Source organism: Patagioenas fasciata, chromosome 4 (genome assembly GCF_037038585.1).
Source record: "Patagioenas fasciata isolate bPatFas1 chromosome 4, bPatFas1.hap1, whole genome shotgun sequence".
NCBI classification, from domain to species: domain Eukaryota; kingdom Metazoa; phylum Chordata; class Aves; order Columbiformes; family Columbidae; genus Patagioenas; species Patagioenas fasciata.
The window spans coordinates 1,241,103-1,263,870 of record NC_092523.1 but is presented as its reverse complement, the minus strand read 5'-3'; the positions used below and the strand labels follow the sequence as shown (position 1 = coordinate 1,263,870).

The window sequence follows — 22,768 nt, the reverse complement described above, 5'->3', positions numbered from 1 at the left end:
GGACATGGGGCAGGGACAGGGTGGGGGAACGGTTGGACTTGGTCATCCTGAGGGGCTTTTCCAACCAAAATGATTCTATAACATACATGGTCTGGTCTAGTAGACAGAAGAGGGTGAGGATCTGGGCCCTGTCCCCGGCATTACAGTAGTTGTAGATGCCCCATCCCTGGAGACATCCCAGGCCAGGCTGGACGGGGCTCTGAGCAACCTGAGCTGGTGAAGATGTCCCTGTCATGGCAGGGGTGGCACTGGGAAGCTGGGAAGGTCCCTCCAACCCAAACCATTCTCTGATTCTCTGAAGGAAGCACCCTTGCTGGTCTCCATGGCTGGTCCAACAGGATCATGACAGCTCTAAGAACAGCCCAGGCCCAGCTGTCAACCGACAGCAGCCACCTCCTGCCTCTAATCATCATTTTCATTGGGTGAATTAACAGGAAAAGGTGTTCAAGTGGCTATCGGTGAATTTATGAATACTCTGCCACCAGCGCCGGAGAGCTGAGCTGGTTAAAAGCGAAGCGCAGAGGGAAACGGTGCCGCTCGGTGTCTGTGCATGTTCACACCGGCTCTACTCAAACCACCTTTGCAATGCACCTGCAACGTGTATGACAGACGATAATTCATCATTTCGTTCTCTGGGAAGTAGCATTTTTTTGATCCAAATGCATAACCTACAGGTGTATGTTAATCAAAGAAAAGGACTTAGGCTAAATCCAGATACCCAGATTTCCACTGGTTTTGGGCAGGAGCCCATTCAGCTTTCGTTTGGCTATAAACGCGTGCAGTGTACAGCAGCACTGGCACTGCGCTCCCCCAAGGGGGTGCGCGCTGCCGAAACCCTGCGGTGCACCCCCAGGGAGCCCGCGGTGCCCCACCAGGGCACAGGGACTCTGCTTGAGGGACTGCGGGTCAGGAACGGCTTGGGAGGAGAGGAGAGGAGAGGAGAGGAGAGGAGAGGAGAGGAGAGGAGAGGAGAGGAGAGGAGAGGAGAGGAGAGGAGAGGAGAGGAGAGGAGAGGAGAGGAGAGGAGAGGAGAGGAGAGGAGAGGAGAGGAGAGGAGAGGAGAGGAGAGGAGAGGAGAGGAGAGGAGAGGAGAGGAGAGGAGAGGAGAGGAGGAGAGGAGAGGAGAGGAGAGGAGAGGAGAGGAGAGGAGAGGAGAGGAGAGGAGAGGAGAGGAGAGGAGAGGAGAGGAGAGGAGAGGAGAGGAGAGGAGAGGAGAGGAGAGGAGAGGAGAGGAGAAGAGGCTGAGGGACAGGGGAGAGGGAAAGGGAGAGGGAAAGGGAGAGGCAGAGGGACAGGGAGAAGGAGAAGGAGAGAAAGAGAGAGAAAGAGAGAGAAAGAGAGAGAAAGAGAGAGAAAGAGAGAGAAAGAGAGAGAAAGAGAGAGAAAGAGAGAGAAAGAGAGAGAAAGAGAGAGAAAGAGAGAGAAAGAGAGAGAAAGAGAGAGAAAGAGAGAGAAAGAGAGAGAAAGAGAAAAAGAGAGAAAGAGAGAAAGAGAGAGAAAGAGAGAGAAAAGGAGGAAAAGGAGGAGAAGGAAAAGGAGAAGGAGAAGGAGAAAGAAGGAGAAGGAGACAGAAAAGGAAAAGGAGACGGAAAAGGAGACGGAAAAGGAGACGGAAAAGGAGACGGAAAAGGAGACGGAAAAGGAGACGGAAAAGGAGACGGAAAAGGAAAAGGAAAAGGAAAAGGAAAAGGAAAAGGAAAAGGAAATAAATAAAATATAAAAATAACATAAATGGAATAAAATAATTAATAAATAAAATAAAATATAAAATTAAATTAAAAAATTTAAAACTGTGAGCAAACGCTGATGCAAATGAACACAGGAGGATGGAATCCATCTCCCCAAGCACCCTGAGCCGAGCCCCTCGCTGAGCTCCAGCCTGGGCTCGGCTCTGCCCCATAAGCCGCGTCCCCTCCCCAGAACAGCCCGTCTGGAGGGACAGGCGTCCCCAGCACAGCTCCGCAGTGATCCGGCCGCCCATGGACAGGAGCTGCTGCTCTTGTCCTTGTCCTGGCCGTGTCCCACACCCACCTGCTCGATGTCCGGCTGCAGAGGGCTGTACAGGGCTCTGGTCTCCACGTGCTCGGGCACCAGCCCCTGCTTGCGCAGGGCGGCCAGGGCCAGCCGCTCCTCCACCGGCCCCAGGTGCGGGTTCAGGGCTTTGCCGTCCTCTGCCACAGAGCAAAGAGCAGCGTCACACCACGGCGCGGCCACCAAACCCGACCGCCCACAGGAGCAAGCACCAGCCCCTGGGCAGGTGCGGTTCTCAGGGACGTGGGTTAGTGCAAGAGTTGGGTATGGTTGGACTCCATCGTGTTGAGGGGCTCTTCCAACCAAAATTATTCTATGACCTCGTCAGGTCCCATAGATTCGTCTGCGTTCATAGAATCATAGAATGCTAGGGGCTGGAAGGGACCTCGAAAGATCATCTAGTCCATCCAGTTCAGGTTCCTCAAGTGCTCAGGAGCCTGATCTTCTCTTAGAGTGGGAGCAACTTTGCTTCCCCAGTTCCCATCTTGTGCTTCAACTACTCGAGGGGTGTGGGCAGGTATCAGATGATCAAAATGAGCCCAGGCTGGAACAGCTCTGCTGGGAGGACACACTCAGAGAGTTGGGGTCTCTGGGGAGACCTCATCATGGCCTTTCTGGACTCAAAAAGGGCCAGCAAGAGAGATGGAGACAGACTCTTCAGCAGGGCCTGTTGTGATAGGACAAGGGGTGATGGTTTAAACTAAAGGAGGGAGATTCAGGCTGGACATGAGGAAGAAATTGTTGGCCCTGAGGGTGGTGAGAGCCTGGCCCAGGTTGGGCAGAGAGGTGGTGGATGAACCATCCCTGGAGACATCCCAGGCCAGGCTGGACGGGGCTCTGAGCAACCTGAGCTGGTGAAGATGTCCCTGTCATGGCAGGGGGGGCACTGGGGGAGCTGGGAAGGTCCCTCCAACCCAAACTGTTCTATGATTTGCAAATCCACCAACATCACAAACCCTCCTGGGCCTGGGGAAACTTGTTTCCCGTGGGACATGTGGGCAAACCATCGCACAATGGGGCAGGGACTCTTGCGCAAATCCCCCTCCAAATCACAGCAAGTGAAACATTGCAAGGACCCAGCTGAAGCTCATGGAGGGTGTTGGTCTCTTCTCCCAAGTAGCAAGTGATAGGATGAGAAGAAATGGCCTCAAGGTGCTTCAAGGAAGGTTCAGCCTGGTTCTTAGGAGAAAGTTATTGATGGAAAGGGTTGTGAAACAAAGGAACAGGCTGCCCGGGGCAGTGGTGGGGTCACCATCCCCAGAGGGGTGTAAAAGACATGGAGATGAGTTTCTTAGGGTCATGGGTTAGCGCTAGCTTTGGGTTATGGTTGGACTCAATGATCCTAAGGGTCTCTTCCAACCAAAACAATTCTATGATTCTCTTATTCTATGCATCTATGAACCTGCTCCACACCAGATCCTAATCGCCCTGCAAACAGGTCAGACAAGACCTATAATGGACATTTTTTGACTTCTCCAGCACTCAGGACCCCCTGATCCACCCAGGACAGCCGGCTTGGTCTCTGCTAAGCCTCCTCCTGCCTCCCCAGCCCACGTGGCGCGCTGGGGCTGGCGCAGGACATCACCCCCGAGACGCCGCCTTCCAGCGCTTCGAGGCCACGCACCTTCGAGGACTTTGAAATGAAATGCGCTCCATAAATATTATTACAGCTCTGCAACTTTCAGGTGATATATCCCAGCTCCTTTCTTGGCAAGATCTTGAAGTGGTTAACTTCAGACATATGGGCTATTACCCGAGCAGTGGAAACCTGGCGTGTGCGTGCCTGTGTGTGCGTATGAACAGGAAAAAGAAAAAGCCCCTCTCAGAAAACAACAAATGTGGGGGTTATGGAATAATGGTCCGGGTGCAGCGCTTGTAAAACCCATGCTCTCGTGTTTAATAGCTTCACTTTATCCCGCCAGGTTCAGATCTGACATTGCTCTGCGAACACAGCTGGTTTCCAGATCTCCTTGAGGTCAAGCATCAGACTTTGTTCTGGTTTTTTGAACTGCTTGCCATTAAAGCGGAGGAAGGTGAAAGGCAGGGGCTGGGAGAGGGGGGAAGACCCCGCTCGGTCTGACACCTTTCCAGCCCTTTGCTGAAAACGTTTCATATAACGAGAGCTGCAAAGGAGCCGCTGCTTCCCCACTCCTCCCCCTGAGGGGAGAACCATGATTTTGTGCCTTCATTCCCAAAACAGGGACGGGATGAGCCCTGGGCTGGGGATCAGTCTCTGCTCCCCAGGAACAAGCGCCAGGAGCAGAGGAAACGGCCTCAAGTTGCCCAGGGGAGGTTGAGGTTGGATGTGGGAACAATTTCTTCCCCAAAGGGCTGTGGGGCATTGGAACAGGCTGCCCAGGGCAGTGCTGGAGTCACCATCCCTGGAGGGCTGGACAGACGGACAGGAGGTTCTCAGGACAGGGGGCAGGGACAGGGTGGGTTATGGTTGAACTTGATCTTAAAGGTCTTTTCCAACTTATTTAAATAATTCTGCGATTCTATGGTTCTATGAGCTTGTGCCTCTGCAGGCCATCTCCTCCTTGGTGGCTCTGCAGTGGCCTTAACAAAGTCACACTGCAGCCCCTGGGCCATACAGGGGGGTTTCACCCCCTCCCTGGGTCAAAACACCCCTCCCAAGCCTTAAAGCAGAGTTTTCTATAAGGGTAAACTTACTTCTTCCTCCAAGAAGCTGGGCAGGCACCAGGATAATGCAGATGTCAGAGCTGGTGGGGGTTTGTGCGAACAAGAAAACACCTCCCCAGCACTCGCTGCTATTTGGTCCTTGCCAACAAGCTGACTTTGCGCTCCCAGGTAGAGCGTGCACCCCCAGGCGTGGGCCGTGCTGCGGTATCGGGGGCACTGATTGTATGGTATTGTCTCCCTCTAGTGACTCCAGCCCCAAAACGCAGAGACACCACCAGCACAACTGCACCCCCAGCCCCAGCAGCTGGAAAATCAGCCTGGAGTTGTGTGGCTGCCATGTGGGGTGCTGCTCCCAGCCTGAGCGGGTCTGGTTTGCTGCAAGCAAAGGGCATCGCTCGAGTCCAAGGTTAACGTGGCTGGATTGCAGGTCTGGTTCAGCCCTGGGGTCTGGTGCAGATCCAACCTGCAGACTTAGGGGCAGAGCCAAGCTTGGGAAAGGGGCAGAGCCAACCTGGGCAGCCAGGTGAGGAGCACGGGGAGGTGTCATCACCCAGACCTGGCCTCCACAGCCATCCACCATCACAGAATCACAGAATGTCCTGGGTTGGAAGGACCCACAGGATCATGGAGTCCAGCTCCTGTCCCTGCACAGGACACCCCACAGGTCACCCCGTGTGTCTGAGGACGCTGTCCAGTCTCTTCTTGAACACTGTCAGGTTGGGCCGTGACCCCTCCCTGGGAGCCTGGTCAGTGTCCAGCACCTCTGGGGGAAGAACCTTTGCCTCATGTCCCACTGACCCTCCCTGGCACATCTGCTGTTCCCTGGGCTCTGTCACTGTCACAGAGAAGAGCTCAGCCCTGCCCCTGCTGCTCCTGCTGAGGAACCTGCAGCCCATGGGCTCTGCCCTCAGTCTGCTCTGCTCCAGCTGAGCAAACCCAGGGACTGCAGCCGCTGCTCACACGGCTTCATCTCCAAACCTTCACCGACTTCACAGCCTCCTCTGGACACTCCAGTAGCTTTATCTCCTTTTCCCTGTGTCCCCAGCCCTGCACACAGTGAATGCTCCAGGGGAGGCCGCCCCAGCGCAGAGCAGAACATTCATAACCCCCAACTCCATCCCTCACTCTGGACAAAGGAAAGCTATTTGCAACCCCAACGCAGCTGCGGTACCTTACCCAGCTCAGAGAGGATGTACTCTTGATCCCTGAAGATGAGCCGGTCGGACTTGTAGACAGGAGCCTTGTAGTTGTGCTGCAGGGAGAAGAGGTGAAGCAGCTGGGAAGGACGGAGCTGGTCTCGCCACTGGTTGGGTCCAGAGCTGAAACCAGACAGGAGGGGAAACAGCAGCTTGAGACATGACCACAGAATGGTTTGGGTTGGAGGGACCTTCCCAGCCCCCCAGTGCCCCCCCTGCCATGACAGGGACATCTTCACCAGCTCAGGTTGCTCAGAGCCCCGTCCAGCCTGGCCTGGGATGTCTCCAGGGATGGTTCATCCACCACCTCTCTGCCCAACCTGGGCCAGGCTCTCACCACCCTCAGGGCCAACAATTTCTCCCTCATGTTCCTTCATCCTCCAGCCCCAACAAAGGGCCATGGCAGCGTTAGCACAGAGAGGGCTGGTCTGGGGAGGGTGCAGCTCGCTCTGAGTCTGTGGTCACCGGTGAATGGGGCTGCGTGTCCCACAGCCCATTCAGCCCCAGCTTGGAGGGCCGGGGTTCCCTGATACCCCCAGACCCAGCATGTCACCCCTCAGGTGGCCCTATGCATGGTGTCCTCACCATGGTGTGCCCCAGAGGCACCAGGGATGTCCCAGAATCTCCCCAAGGAGGTTTTTGTTACTTGAAGCACTTCATGCTTCAGGAGGAGAGTCAGGGCTCAGGGAAGTTCCTCAAATGTGGGGCTTCCCTGTGTGAACCTGTCCCTCCAGACAGATGGCTGGTGAAGCACAGCACCAGTCAGGTCCCCCTGGGCCAGCAGACCCCTGGGCCATCACCCTGGTCCCCATGACCAGCTCCCCACAGCCCCAGCAGCTGCAGAGACCCACAGAGGTACCTACACGCAGTAGGTTTGGGGGAGGCCACAGCGTGCCCCATATTTAGACAGGAACCGGTTCTCCAGGTCTATTACGGTCTCTCCAATCTTCTCGTCCTTCGAGAGGAGGTCGTAGTCATAGAGCGTGATCTTCAGGTCCTTCTCCAGGGGCAGGGTGCAGCTCAGCTCGAACATCCTGCGTAAAGGGAGATGAGAAACCCTCGTGAGATGGAGGTGGATGCTGCTGAGTGACCCATGGAACACGGACCCACACCCTCCCAACCCACCAGAGCTGGGAAGGACAAGCACACATGCATCAGGTTTATTTTTGCCTGGTTAACTTATCCTCCAGTAAACTTTGACTCTGCTTAATTTCACCATCTGCTCATTGGAGATGACGTTGGTCACGGCAGCATCCAGGGAAATGGAGCAGCAGGAACCAGGAATCATGATTGCCATGGGATTTGAAAGGGGGAGAAATGACAGCTTTAAAAAATATCTGCCCTTTGAGGCCAAAGAGCGAATGTCCAAAGCAGGAGTCGAGCCTGCCTGGGCCAAGCTGGAGAGCGACCCTCAAAGCCTCCTCGGCCTCTTCTCCTGGTTCTAAGGGATCTTCTTGTCGTCGTTTCCTCTGCCACCATTGCACCACAGTCCACACACTGACACAGAATCCCAGCATTGCTTTGGGCGGAAAAGCCCCTCAAGATCATCGAGTCCAACTGTTACCCCATCCCTGTCCCTGCCCCATGTCCTGAGAACCTCCTGTCCGTCTGTCCAGCCCTCCAGGGATGGTGACTCCAGCACTGCCCTGGGCAGCCTGTTCCAATGCCCCACAGCCCTTTGGGGAAGAAATTGTTCCCAGATCCAACCTAATAACAGAACACAAAGCAAGAGCAAACCTTCCTGTCCTTCTTCAAACCAAGGATGGCAAGAGACAAAGCACCAAGACCCCCAACCCTGCCAAAACACAACACCCTGCTCCAGACTGAACGCGTGCTCGGGGCTGTTGATGTGGAAGGTGGAACCGCTGGGTGAGCAGAACAGCCGGGATCTGACCCGGTGCTACCGGGAGCCCCTCCACCTGCTGCTAACGGCAGGGGATGCTGGGCAGAAACACGATGCTCATTCCCACCACCAGCACCCACCCCGCAGCAGCTTTTGAAGAGGGGAAGTGAGTAATTATGCCACCAATTAAGAGTGCAGGAGGAACTGGGGTCAGCAGAAAGTAATTAGCTGGAGCTGGCTGGCAGCCAGCCGCCCAGGGAAAGCTCGTGAAACGGGAGGTTTAAGAGCAGCCAGGACCGCGGGTTTACATCTTGTTTTAAAGACGGGGCAGGAGGGGCAGCACTGTCTAGACAGGCTCTGGCTGGGAGCCAGGCTTGGCCTTGGAGGCCGGGCTCAGCCAGGCGGAGCTCACCCAGGCCTGGCTGTGGGCTCTGACAGGGCAGGAGCTCCTGGCCCACCGGACAGCAGGGCTCCCTTGCAGAATCACAGAACAGTTTGGGTTGGGATTGAGCTCCTCGTCTGGGTGAGTGGTTATTTACTGGATAGATCCTTGGATGAGTCCTGGCCTAAGCAGGCAAGCGTGAGTCCTTGCTTAGCTCAGGCAAGTGATTATCTCCTGTGGGTACCCTGGAGTCAGAGGGCTCTGGGTTTGTTTCTTGTGAGTGTGTGCATGCACACCATGGATCCTCATTATTCTTATTTTGCTGTACCCCAATAATCTCCTCAACTGATAGCCGAACCCGTATATTTTATGTTGTCGGAGTGCTGACTAATTGTATAAACCCTGTTTCTAGTCGGTTGATTTGCTGCACTTTTCCAGCTAGAATAAAGTCTGGTTTGGAACTTGTTGTCTGCCTAAGCTGGCTTTGGGTGCCTATATGACACCTCTGTCCATCCCAGTCCATGCTCCACAGCTCAAAGCCCCAGGGAGAGGATGAACGTGAGCCATAGTGGGTAGGATGGTGGTCAAGCCAAGGCCAGAATTACTTCAGCGAGGCTGGACATGAGGGGAGAACACGCCATGGGAATCACAGCATGGTTTGGGTTTGTGGGACCTTCAGATCTTCCCCAGTGCCACCCCTGCCATGAGCAGGGACATCCTCACCAGCCCAGGTTGCTCAGAGCCCCGTCCAGCCTGGCTTGGGATGTGGGTTGGAATGGGAAGGTCTGGCTGGCCCAGCCCTATTCCCTCAATACCGCATAAAAAAATCACACGGACTCCAAACGGAATCCAAACTTACTTTCCAAAGACAGGCTCCAGCGTGCAGGCGATGTAATTTTCTTGGTCATTGATGGATTTCTTTCCCACTGAAATCTTCACGTAAGGATCGCACTAAAGATGAGCACAGAAGGAAACACAAGACAGAGTCATTGCGCTGCAATACTGACGGTGAAGGAATAACTGTGCCTGCCCTTGTCCCAGGGCCTTCCACCACCCTTGGCAAACCCTCTTTTCAAGGGTAGGACGGTCTGACCATCAACTCCTCACTACAAACCCTTGACAAGATCTCCCTGTGCTGCGGTTCCTGAGGGCGACCCAAGGACTGGTTGTGGGACAGAGCCCAAACCCTTCGGAGGTGATGGGGTGGAAAAGCAATGCAAGAGCATGAAGAAAACTACTTATGGCTTCTCCATGAGCTGCCTTGCTCTGAGGTCCTCAGGATGTCCCTGTCCTCATCTGAGTCACCTATTTTGGGGTTCCATCAATGTCATCAGTTCTTCAGTTTGGGGACTATTCAAAAACTGATCCACAACTGTACAAGCCTAAACTGTCAAAGGAGAATTATTATGTTTCAAAACACGTGGCTCAAAAGCTTTTATTGCCAAGATGCTGCCACAACTTTAAAAACAAATGGAAACGTATTTTAAAATAAAGCCATATTGTGCATCTAAAAATTATAGCAGATGGGGTTTTTTACAAGTTTTTAAGCTTCTCCCTCACAACTAAAACTGTTCTGGGAAACCAGCGTAAAATTGAGAAGGGATTAAATTGACTCAAGTCGGCACTTTTGCCAGGGGAAGAAGAAAACAAGGAAAAACAAAAAACACCAAAAAAACCTTCACCTAAAAGATTTCACCCAGGTTGAGGCCAATACCTGAGATCTCATCAGTTCAGCGGAAGGGAAGGGAAGGGAAGGGAAGGGAAGGGAAGGGAAGGGAAGGGAAGGGAAGGGAAGGGAAGGGAAGGGAAGGGAAGGGAAGGGAAGGGAAGGGAAGGGAAGGGAAGGGAAGGGAAGGGAAGGGAAGGGAAGGGAAGGGAAGGGAAGGGGAAAAAGAGGAGAGGAGAGGAGAGGAGAGGAGAGGAGAGGAGAGGAGAGGAGAGGAGAGGAGAGGAGAGGAGAGGAGAGGAGAGGAGAGGAGAGGAGAGGAGAGGAGAGGAGAGGAGAGGAGAGGAGAGGAGAGAAGAGAAGAGAAGAGAAGAGAAGAGAAGAGAAGAGAAGAGAAGAGAAGAGAAGAGAAGAGAAGAGAAGAGAAGAGAAGAGAGAAGAAGCTGGGAAAGCTGCAGGCCAGGCTCCTCACCCCCTTGCCCTGCGGGAGCAGGGATGGGCACCAGGGCTTTGCTGTCTCCCCTGGACCGGGATGAGCATCAGGAGTCATCACAGCGCAGAAGGCAAGACTGTGCTCAAACCTGCTTTGGTTTTGGTTTTCAGTGTTAATCTCTTATAGGAGGTTTCTAAGAAATTACAAACCTTCCTTCCATGTCCGTTTCAGACCCTGGGAAGTTTAAAAAGCAGGTTTGTCTTCTTCATGTCAAAATATTTCCCATACATTTTTTGACTTTTACCCCGTTTTCCAGAGGAACAAAGACTGTTAAGAAGGATTTTTCCCTGGTTTTCATTTTTTTGCAAAGTGAACCAAAACGAACACTTTCCTGTTGAACCAACACCATATTCTTCTTTGCACTGCCTTTCTCCTCCAGCCTGGCGAAGCTGTGCGAAGAGCAGCCATGGCAAAGGCACCGTTTTGTTTCCTTTGGCACCAAGGTGCAAAAAGCCCCAACAACTCATTTAGCTATTTTAACGAGCCCAACCGACAACCCCCCTGGATGGATGAGGAGTTGGCTCTGGGACTCCCAGATGTTGCAATGGGGGCAGAAAGAAGGGGTAGATTTTCTAATTTTTGCTGTCACCATCCTTAAATTTTAAGGCATAGACCCCAGCTTTGATCAGTTAGGGCTGATCTGTTGGTTAAGCCCACCCCACAAGCCAACGCTGAGGTCCACCAGAGCCTTCCCCAGTGCCATACCTTCCCATTGGCATCCTTGGGTTGGAGGCCGAAGGCCCGGATGATGTAGACCCTGAGGAGACACTCCTGGGGTCCTCTGGCCGGCAGCTGGTGGAACTGCCGAGGAGGCACGGGGACGCGCGGGTCATCCGGGAGAGGGTAAATTTTGAAGGAACCCTGTGAAGGACAAACATGCTCAGCATCTTGGGTGAAGCAGACGCATCTCGTGTGGGCAGGATTGCAACAGCCGCCTTGGTGGTTGCGTGAAATTATTGAATCAGAATCACAGATGGTTTGGGTTGGAAGGACCTTCCAAGCTCATCCAGTCCATGTCCTGCCATGACAGGGACATCTTCACCAGCTCAGGTTGCTCAGAGCCCCGTCCAGCCTGGCCTGGGATGTCTCCAGGGACGGTTCATTCACCACCTCGCTGGGTACCTGGGCCAGGCTCTCACCACCCTCAGGGTGTTGATCATCGAATCTCAGAATCACTTTGGTTGGAAAAGCCCCTCAAGATCATGGAGTCCAACCATAACCCACCCTCAGTACTGCCCCATGTCCTGAGAACCTCCTGTCCGTCTGTCCAGCCCTCCAGGGATGGTGACTCCAGCACTGCCCTGGGCAGCCTGTTCCAATGCCCCACAGCCCTTTGGGGAAGAAATTGTTCCCACATCCAACCTCAACCTCCCCTGGTGCAACTTGAGGCCATTTCCTCTCATTCTGTCAGGCCCTTCATGGCCAAGGGACCAGGACCACGGTGACGAGCTGTCTGTATCACTCATTCCTTGCCTGAACATCAATGCAAACTCTAAATCTGCCACCCCTGTCTGTTTGCCCTTCTACTCCACCATCCTCTGAGCCTTCACACTACTGGAGATGTGAAGGAGCCTTGCTGTGAATCAGCCCCCCAAAAGGTTTAGGCTGAGACTTTGTCAGTAGGGTCAGTTTTAAGGGTCCTGACTGAGGCAGCTGGTTCCTGACAGAGGGACGGGAGGAGAAGAGAGAAAATGCCAAAATTTCCAAGGGTTTTATCCAGCAGAGCTGATTTCCTCCCAGGGAAGTGGCAGGAATCAGTCTCTGAGTATCACTTGGGGAAGGACAGTGCTGAGAATGAGTAGGAATTAATAAAAAAAATAAATAAAATAAAATAAAATAAAATAAAATAAAATAAAATAATAAAATAAAAAACTAGAAAAATTGAATCCCTCTCCTTATAAACATGCTAAAGGTTAAAAAGAGCAAAAGATGCATTACATCCAGCATTGGCTCTGGATGGGTTTTGCTGGAGGATGATCATAGAACCATAGAACAGAACCACGGCACAGCCTAGGCTGGGTTTAAAGCTTCCAGAGCACCCGCTGCTGGGAATACAGGCAGGTGGCTCAGGCTGGGCCCAGTGCTCTACTTTTGTGGCCCGTTTCTCACTGAATTCCTACCCAAAAATAGTTAACCAGCATCATCCCACCCTACAGCAAGACCTTCCACCCAGAGCATGCGTTCCCGGGGATGGGGAGAGGTGGGAAGAGAGCCCGTCCCACCTTGAACTCCCCCACCACGGAGGGGTCGTCGCTCAGGTCCTGCGAGCGGCCGCGGTACAGCTTGAACGTGTGGCAGAAGTCGGAGAGATGCTCAAAGTCCTCCACGTTCTCCAGCTCCGTCTCATAGACCTGGGGACAGACAGACAGGGGGACAGGGCAGGGATGGCTCCTGGGCACTCCCCACTGACCTGGGACAGGACCTGACCCACGCTCCTCGCTCTGCAGGAAACACCACCCACAGGGACAGGGTCCTGTCCCCCTTGCTGCCCCCAAGCCCAGGACAGAGGTGAAGATCAGACCTTTGGCAACCCTACAATAACTAACAGCACATCGTGGAAGACTCAGACTAAGCCAAGGTCTTGAAGAGGGTTTTTCATCCACCTTCCTGCTGGGAGCATTTTCCTTAAGACCAGTCTTAAGCCCGGTCTTCTCCATTTTAGTCCTATTTGGGCTTCTGTATTCATTTTAGCCCTTCTTGTCTAAACCTTCCGTTCCAAGAGCAACCTCTGGCTTTCCCTCTTGTTCCCAAATACTCCTCAGAGTGGTGGTTCCCGGCTCCTCTGCCACTTTGAAAAGTGACAATTCCTGGAAGGCTGCAAAGCGGGAAGTTACCAGAAAGCACTTTGCAAAGAACATGGAGTTTTTAAAAACAGTCATTTTTTTAAAAGGAAAATATAGGACAATTATCCACATTTCCCCCCCCCTATAGGAAAACAAACCCTAAATGCTAAAAAAAACCAAAATGCATGGAAAAACATAATGGAACTTGAAAGTCCAATGAGTCAGAAGCAGCCAAGGCCACCTACCTTCAGGGTGTCGAAGCCCTTCTCTAAATAGCAGCCACATTTTTCTCTCTCTCCCGTGGAAGCGTAGAATTTGCTCCACCAGTCAATGAATTCTTCCTCCTGGCAGCAAGGGACACCAGTTACACATCTCCACGAGCAAAGCCCAGCGCTCAGTGACACCAGAATCCCCCCTAACTGCCAGAGGTGACATTCGTTCTGCCAGAGGTGACCATCCTGATGGCCTTGGTGGGGCTCTGACCTGCAGATGTGATGAGGCCCTCGTGAACCCAACCTGCAGCTCCTCGCTCCCTGCTTTCAAGGTGTTTTGGGGATGTTTCCACCCCAAATCCAGGTGTTGCAGCCACAGCAACACCATGGATCTAGAACCATACAATTATTTTGGTTGCTAGAGACCCTCAAGGTCATCAAGTCCAACCATAACCCATCCCTGGCACTGCCCCATGTGGCTGAGAACCTCACCTCTGGTCTGTTCAACCCTCCAGGGACGGTGACTCCACCACAGGATGAGATAGAGCCCAGAAGAAGAAATTTGCAGCATTCTGGGGGGCAGATTTTGGCCAGTTTGGGTGCTGGTCTTCCCAGGACCGCAGTGTAGGACCACACAGGGGATAAGACAAATTAATTCTCATGCTAACGTGGTCCTGACGACCTGAAATTCATGAGGGCTGATCTTCAACTCATCCCCTGCTTTAGGCTTTGCCTGGAAGGTTTGGGGGTTTCCGAGCTGGGGGTTGTCCCTCTGGTTTGTGCCTGGGCCTCATCCGAACTCCTCATCCAAACAAACAGATGCTACTTAGAACAAATGGTGCTCAGGTGCTGGATCCCTCTATGGAAGAACGCAACTCTTTTCTCAAAGAAATGGGCAAATCTCATCCTGAAAACACGGCAGCCCAAGAAGCAACTTCCTCCTGTGCCACCAAAGCGCAGCCCAGCTCCAAGGATGCTGCTCCAGGAGGAAAGCGGTGGATGGCTCCAGAAACGCCGATATTTTCTAAGAGCACCGTTTCTGAGGTTTGTACAAGGCAAGCGAAGGGGCTCTGACTGCGACTCATGAGACATTCCTGAGAAATAATGATGTCTTATTTTAGAAGTCCACAAAATTCCATCACACTGACCTAACGGAGGAATCTTAATAGAGGTTTATTTGATTTATGTTTTAAGCCAACGGTGCAGGCTTTAAATTGCTGTCTTGAATAGACATTGTTTTTAATAGAAATATTACATAAATTAACTCTGAGGCCTCTGCTGCCTCCCTTATTTTTTAAGAAAAAGAAGTTGCCTTTCATCACTTCCCCTGTTTTATTGTTTAGAAAGCTACACGCTGACCATCGTGGCTTTATTACGGCATTCCACAGGTACTGAGTTACCAAGAAAGCACTTAAAATAACCCGATGACTTACCCACGGTATCTTCTGCAGCCCCAAGACAAAGCATTTGGTTAGATAATTTTGCTGATTTCTACAGTTACCAAAAAAAATGGGGGGGAAAGGAAAAAAAAGGAGGCAATGGGAGCTGCTGGAATGTTAATAGCGAAGGACATGGATCCGTTTGCCTGCAAATGGGAAAGCCAGGGAAGGCAGCGGCTCCGCCACGCAAGCGGCGCAATTTGGGGATCTGATTTAGCAACCAGGCGGGAGCCAAGAATCTCCTCTTGTGTTTTGTCTTGGACGGGCAGGGGATGGGGATGGTCCTTGGAGTCGGGGTCTGTGCCCCGAGCCCCACTGGGACCCGGCGCCCATGTCTGAGGGACTCCGAGCATCCTGCATCCCCGCCCCAACATCTGCTGGGCTGACACCTGCATCCCGAACGCCCCGAGGATGGAGTCGGGATTGCAAGTATGGAGCTTTGTTTGTCCCGCGCTCTGCACCCCAGCACGGCCACCCGTCTGTCCCCTGTGTGACAGCGGAGCCGCAGCGGTGAGCGATATTATGTGGGGACAGAGAATGAACAGGTACCGGAGAGGTACACATAGGGCCAGCAGAGCAGATATCTTGATGTTACGGAGAGACAGGTTGGCCAATAAACCTACCTCCAACCCTACGCCAAACCTGCTGAGATGCTCCTCAGGGGTTTCTCTGTGCAAAAGCTACAACGGCCATGAGAAGCTGCAACCCGCTTGCTGCATTTTTGCTCTGTTTTCAACAAATAAAAGCCCATTTTTCCTTCCTTCCATCCCACCCTGAGGGAGACAATTCTTCCCAAAGATACAGTATAGATGACACCTCCGAGCTGACCTTCTCCCAAAGGTCTGGGCTGACTCACCGGTGTTTTACACCCGGGGTGGAGCACGTGGGCACCGCTGCGGGACCGGAGGAAGGAATCACCATTTATTGCGGTGGAAAAGGTAAAAGCAACTAATTCTGGGCTGAAACACATGGGGGGAACGTGCACAGCTCTTGGCAGGACCAGCCTATGTCCTGCAGCTCGTGGGTTGGTATCCAGGGGGATCTAAGAGGGGTGAAGAGCTCCAGGGTTGCAACCCTGCTAGGGGTGAATATGGGGCATGAGAATTGTTCCTCTGGAGCGTCAGCCCTGAAAAAGCAAAGCGGCAAAACCCAGGAACATCTCAAACAGCTGATTTTTTAATGAAAAATGAATGAAAAGAGCAAGGAGGGATCCGTCACTGGCATCTGCTTGGCATCTCCCCCGTCCCCACGCTTCGAGGGCACCAGGCTGTGAACCTGCAAGAAGCTGGACCGTGCAAAGCCCTGCTGAGGAGGTGACACCTTCCTCGGGGTGAAACCCTCCCCGCTGGAAGGCCAGCACCTTGAGAGTCATAGAATCTCTTCGGTTGGATGAAACCTTTCAGATCACCGAGTTCTCAGCTCAACTTATCCAAACACGATGCCTAGGACATGTCACGATCCCTAAGCTAGGACGTGGAGGAGACAAAGTCCCATCAGGTCCTCAACCACGTCACCATGGCCACCCAGAACACCCCATCTCCACTGAGCTACCAATGTGATAGCACAGAAAAGCCGTGGGAAAGACATTTGACCCCAAACATGGATGTAATGCTGCCAGCTCCACAAGGACAAGAGGGAGGAATCGTCCTCATCCCTCCTCCCAAAAAAATGACCTGATCTTCTTTGGCATCAAGGAAAGATGTGCTGGAATGTCCACGCACCTGTCGCAAGACTACATTTCCATTTTTCCAGGGCAACAAGGGGATCTTTCACACAAAGAAATGCCTCAGTTCTTTAAATATATACATATATGCACATATAACTTTCATAAAACACATGAATCGAGCAAGTACGTTAGAAATGAAGCAATACATACATGAGGCTGGGCCCAAGCGGCTGGCATGTTAATTAGTGCTGAGCTGGTCATACCCTCTGCAAGCTACAAATTAAAATGATGGGTTATCAATGAGGTTAGAGAAACAACGTTCAACACGGAGCAAAAGCACAATTTAGCAGAAATAACACGAATGAACCCAAACAGCGACGCTTCCCCCTCCCCTGGGCAATGAGGTTGAGGGCTCCAAGGACGTGGTTGGCATGAGAGCGGATTTTGGGTTCAAGTTCCCTGAATTTGGAGCTGCGTCATAGGGGAAAGATTCCCCCATAGGCTCAGTTCCCACCTGACACCCATGGGAGTCCCTGAGGCTGGTGGGACGCAGCTCCTCCCTGACCGCTGTATTGGAATGAACAAATACCTGATCATCCCTTGGGATGCAGAGGGACCTCGTGGGTGTCCCCTTGCTCTGCTTCCCACGGGGATGGGGACCCAGGGAAGAGCCTGGAGAACAAGGGGGGCTGCAGATGTGGAGCGGGCAGATCCACATCTGGATTGAGCCAGAAATCCCGCAGCCCTTGCACAGCCCTCCTCCGTGTGCAGCCCCTGAGAAGGAAGCTGGAAAGGCTTAGCCCAGGAGAACTTGCTACACAAACACTGATCTTCCAGGAATTTTATGGAATCATAGAAAAATTTTGGTTGGAAAAGCCCCTCAAGATCATGGAGTCCAACCATAACCCATCCTGGCCCTGCCCCATGTCCTGAGAATCTCCTGTCCGTCTGTCCAGCCCTCCAGGGATGGTGACTCCAGCACTGCCCTGGGCAGCCTGTTCCAATGCCCCACAGCCCTTTGGGGAAGAAATTGTTCCCACACCCAACCTCAACCTCCCCTGGTGCAACTTGAGGCCGTTTCCTCTGCTCCTGGCGCTTGTTCCTGGGGAGCAGAGCCCGACCCCCCTGGCTCCAAGCTCCTTTCAGGCAGTTCAGAGATCAGAAGGTCTCCCCTCAGCTCCTGTTCTCCAGCTGAACCCCCAGGTCCCTCAGCATTCAGGAGCTGCTTTTCTTCGCATTGGGTCACCATGTTTGCAGTTCATCTGCACACACGTTGGTGTTGAACAGACTTTGGGCTGAATTTCTCACCCCGCTTGGACGAGATGGACAACAGAACAACAGAGGAGGGTTTTGCATCTGTTTGTTTTCTCTGTTTCAGATGGGGACAACAAAGCGATCCTTTGTTCCAACCATCCATCAGAGCAGGGACCAAAGCCAGGCTTGGCAAGGACAAGGACTTTGGAGCCACGCACTGAAACACACCCATGGAGGGCAGGGACAATCCCGGCTCCTGCGTCCAAGGTCAGGATGGAGGAGCAAGAAGTGCAGAGACTGCGGTCCTGGGCATGGGCTCTGGGCCCAGAATTCAGCCCTTTCCTGGAGAGAAGGGGTAGGATGGTCCCTGCAGACAGGGACCCCCCTTCACCTCCCAAGCCCAGCCCTGGGGGGAGCAGAGCGGGGTGGAGGGACCCCCATGGCTGTGGGGGTCAGACCACCCAAGGAAAGGTCACCCCAAGCCATGTCCGACACCAGGAGAGGTTTGGCCATGGGAGGAACAGCATCCAGGGCCAAAACTCAGAGACTCGGGAGGGAGATGGTGGGAATTCTGGGCTGGCTTTCCAGGAACAAGCTCCCTCCTCTGCTCCCCAGACAGAAGGACGAAAGTGAAACACAAGCAAAGCCAAGAATGAATCTGGGCTCAAAGGGAATCACTCAATTCATCGCAGGCTGTTTTGTTTGCGAAATGTTTGTTTCAGTAAAGGAAAGGCAAGTTCTTCCACTTCGAGACCGCTGCGGCAAAGTGTTTCGGCTTCACCACGGTCCTCTCATCCTTTCACCTCCTGTTTTAATTGTCCTCAAGCTTGCAGGTGCCTCAATGGGCTTCAAACCACCCCAGGGACCGAAGCACGTACTGGGGTCCCTCCAGCTGCGCCCCCTGGAGCCCCACAGCTGGGGAGCACAGGAGCTGTGTGCACCCGTATAAAAGAGCCTGTGCCCCCAACCATGTCCCCAAAAAGCTGATGTGAGGTTTCCACATAGTGCGATGAGGTTCCTGCAAGGTCCGCGAGAGCTGCAGCCCTGCAGAGCCCCTTTGTTAGTAACAGAATCAATTTTACAAGACGTTCTCTTCTGGAACAGGTGCAAAACTGATTCATCCTTTGCATATCGTGTTTTACCTAATAAGGGATTTGAGTATATTCTTATCTTATCAACCTAGCGTTTATCTTAGCCCAAATATGCCTAGAATGAGAAGAAATATACACAGTATCTCTGGAAATGAAGCTAGTCAGCAGTTATGCAATTATAGAGTAGTGCGTGTGTGCAGTACCCAAAGGTGAAAAGGACAGAAGCGATGAAGACTACTGACTTCATCCTGAAGACCCCCTAAAGACCACCAGGGGACACTGCGCATGATCCAAGTAGTTCCAAGGTGTTGCACTCGATGTTGCAATAAATGTTGAGTAACTATTACATATCCTAATGATCCTAGTGAATATATGAATATGTATGTGCATGGACTGTATAAATACCGTGCAACTTAAACTGACCGCGGAAGCCAGCTTTGGGTGCGAACCCCTGGTTTCCCAGCGCTGGAATAAAGCACCGCATAGAACTACGCCCATGGTTATGTGTCCTGATTGCTGACACCTTCAGCATCCGTGTTTTCCCAGGGGGATGATCTGTTCTGGGGAGGAAGGTCCTGTTTCCGTGTCTGTGGACAGGGCTAGCGAAATATTTTTTTCCTGACCTTTGCTGGGCATTTAAAATATAAAAATTCCATAATGCAACACGTGGTGTCTGTTATTTTGGTTAAAGGAAAGTCAAATAGAAGCAAGAGCTCACCTCACTTTGCAACTACTCTCTGATCCTTGTGGGTCCCTTCCGACTCAGGACATCCTGTGACGCTATCATTCAAATTAGCCTAATGAGGAGCGGGTTTCAGGATGGGCTCGGAGGAGGTTCTCAGGGACATGGGTTAGCGCTGGAGCCAGGTTATGGTTGGACTTGCTGATGCTGAGGGTCTCTTCCAACTGAAATGGTGCTGTGATGCTATGAGAATTGAGCTGCCCCTCTCCTCCCGCCTGTCCTGTCACCTTCTGCCACCTCCGACCATTCTGCAGCCACCACCAACACCCAGCGCGGCGCTGAGCTGCCCGTGCAAGGGGTCCCTGCGACCACGATCCTGCTTGGCCTCCCGAAATACTGCAAAGTACCTAATGCCTTCTGGCTGACACTGCAGGCTGTGCTGCCATCAGAGACCTGCACCGGCTGCAGAGCTGCACCGGGAAACATTTAATGGAGTAGAACAAGGGCAAGTGTAGAGTCTGGAATCTGGGCAGGAACAACCCCAGGGTCCAGTGTAAGTTGGGGAATGAGCTATTAGAGAGCAGTGTAGGGGAAAGGGAGCTGGGGGTCCTGGGGACAGCAGGGTGACCATGAGCCAGCACTGGGCCCTTGTGGCCAGGAAGCCAATGGTACCTGGGGTGGGTTAGAAGGGGGTGGTCAGTGGGTCAGAGAGGTTCTCCTGCCCCTCTGCTCTGCCCTGGGGAGACCACACCTGGAATATTGTGTCCAGTTGTGGCCCCTCAGCTCCAGAAGGACAGGGAACTGCTGGAGAGAGTCCAGCGCAGCCACCAAGATGCTGGAGGGAGTGGAGCATCTCCCGTGTGAGGAAAGGCTGAGGGAGCTGGGGCTCTGGAGCTGGAGAAGAGGACACTGAGGGGGGACTCATTCATGGGGATCAATATGGAAAGGGGCAGTGTCAGGAGGATGGAGCCAGGCTCTTCTGGGTGACACCCAGTGACAGGACAAGGGGCAATGGGTGCAAACTGGAACACAGGAGGTTCCACTTAAATCTGAGAAGAAACTTGTTTGGGGTGAGGGTGTCAGAGCCTGGCCCAGGCTGCCCAGGGAGGTTGTGGAGTCTCCTTCTCTGCAGACATTCAAACCCGCCTGGACACCTTCCTGTGGAACCTCAGCTGGGTGTTCCTGCTCCAGAATAGATGGTATTTCCAGGTCCCTTCCAATCCCTGAAATTCTGTGATTCTGTGCTACCCCAAAATACCCCGCCCAGCTCCCTTCACCTCTGGGTCAGCATCTCCAAGAGGTCCCCTGAGCCAAAGCAGTGATGGAGTTTGCACCTTTGCTTCCTCAAATGCAGGTGTAGATCACAGAACCACAGAACCATTGTGGTCAGAAAAGCCCCTCAGGATCATCCAGTCCAACCACTAAACCACCCCTGTCCCTGCCCCCTGTCCTGAGAACCTCATGTCCGTCTGTTCAGACATTTTCAGGGAAAATTGACCCCAAAAAACTTACAAAAGAAAGGGGGAGAGTTTAAACTGCAGATTCGGACTGTGCCCCAAAAAGATTAGTCAAACTAAGCTGAAGATTGGGTAGATTTCTCTGTTAAAAATACGAAGCGGTGCCTTTGCAGCTTTGCTGGGGTTGCAGACGCCAAACCAGTCCAGCCATGGCTGCCCCCCCATCTGAGGCTGCGGGCTGGGAGGGGGCAGAAAATCCCTTTCTTGGGGGTTTCAGCCCTAAAACCGACGGCACCTGCTCTGCCAGCAGCCCTGGAGTGGCGTCTGTGCCACAGACAGCAAACGCACCCCTGGGTGCTGTGACCCCCAGGGACCCCGCACCCACAACCAAGGGGACACCGGGTGTCCCCACCTCCCTGGGTGCAGCGCAGGGACATCACTTGCCCGGCTCACGCTTTAATCAGAATTAAAGGCACAACCCGCAGCCCGACCCTCCCACGCACGTTATTCCCCGATTCACTTTCCTCCCTCGTGCTTTCTGCGCTGGGCTGGCAAAAGCCCTTTTTTCTTCTCAATTTGCAGCAGTGAAGTTTCCTGTTCCAAGACTCATTGTGCTGTGATTTTTGCAGACACGCTCCAGCTACTTTACCAAGACGAGATGAAGCACAACTGCAGATTATTGAGACAAACCCACAAATGGCCAGGGGACAGGAAACCCATGAGGCTGGCAGCCGTAATTCGTGCCCGCGGTTGCCTTTCCTTGCTATGACACTTGTTCGCTCGGGCCAACGTTTGCAAACTCCACCGTCCAGCTCCCAATCGATGCTGAAGCATCTCAGGCCAAGATGCCAGCGTCGCAGGGCGCTGAGCATCCTGACGTCCCAGCTCCTGGCTGGCGGGGGCATGAGAAGCCAGCTGGTGTGACATGCCAGGGACCAGGGTGACCTTGATACAGGAATTAACAATTACTTAACACTTAGAGAGCTAACCCTTAATCCATAACACAATAGCCTTGCTTAGCTTTGTGTAACTTATAGTATGAAAAACAGGAGTTCACTGACGTTTCAAAGATAAAAAACCTTGGGTGTGTCCTTGGGTGAACCAGAGAACAGAACCTTGGGCACAGGACAGGAGATAAGCCGGTTCTAACCACCTCAGCAGTCTCAGTCCCAACCAACTCATCACAGAATCACAGAATGGACTGGGCTGGAAAAGCCCTCAGAGCTCATCCAGTCCAACCCTTGGTCCAACTCCAGTCCATTGACCAGATCATGGCACTCAGTGCCATGGCCAATCTCAGTTTACAAACCTCCAGGGCCGGTGAGTCCAGCACCTCCCTGGGCAGCCATTCCAATGCTGACCACTCTCTCTGCACAGAATTGCTTTCTCATCTCCAGCCTCAATTGCCCCTGGCAGAGTTGAAGCCCTTGCCCCCTTGTCCTATTGCTGACTGCCTGGGAGAAGAGCCCAATCCCCCCCTGGCTAGAACTGCCCTTCAGGTCGTTCTAGAGAGTGCTGAGCTCACCTCTAAGCCTCCTCTGCTCCAGACTGAACAAGCCCAGCTCCCTCAGCCTCTCCCCATAGGGCTTGTGCTCAAGTCCCTTCCCCAGTCTTGTTGCTCTTCTCTGGACCCGCTCCAGCACTTCAATCTCTTTCCTGAGCTGCGGGGCCCAGAACTGAACACAACACTCCAAGTGACTCCATAGACCAAAGGTGAGCGTGTACAGAGAAGATGACTCTGGTTCACAATCACTGTGCAGGCACAACCAGGAGGGGCATAGGTGGACACTATGGAAATGGTCTCCTGAACTCTTTGTAATAAGAACAGCATTCTTGGGGACAGGTTATGAATATGTACAGGTGTTCCTAGAACTTTCATGAGTGTGTAACACTTTCCAGCATTTAACCAAGCTCACAGCTACTGGAAATT

At 52.9% G+C, this 22,768-nt stretch overlaps 1 protein-coding gene across 10 annotated transcripts in view; it reads right to left on the bottom strand.

Moving 5' to 3' along the window:
- DYSF (dysferlin) overlaps positions 1 to 22,768 on the bottom strand; it is a 104,828-nt gene that overhangs the window by 28,763 nt on the left and 53,297 nt on the right. For 5 of the 10 annotated variants that reach the window (XM_071808423.1, XM_071808425.1, XM_071808422.1 and 2 more), the window contains 8 exons: positions 16,565 to 16,627; positions 13,283 to 13,381; positions 12,477 to 12,605; positions 10,960 to 11,115; positions 8,955 to 9,046; positions 6,734 to 6,904; positions 5,851 to 5,993; positions 2,032 to 2,171 (listed from right to left, as the gene is read on the bottom strand). In XM_071808423.1, coding sequence (XP_071664524.1) covers positions 2,032 to 2,171; positions 5,851 to 5,993; positions 6,734 to 6,904; positions 8,955 to 9,046; positions 10,960 to 11,115; positions 12,477 to 12,605; positions 13,283 to 13,381; positions 16,565 to 16,627 — 993 coding nt within the window. The remainder of the gene's footprint in view (positions 1 to 2,031; positions 2,172 to 5,850; positions 5,994 to 6,733; positions 6,905 to 8,954; positions 9,047 to 10,959; positions 11,116 to 12,476; positions 12,606 to 13,282; positions 13,382 to 16,564; positions 16,628 to 22,768) is intronic. The other 5 variants (XM_071808427.1, XM_065837451.2, XM_071808426.1 and 2 more) reach the window with 1 other exon arrangement.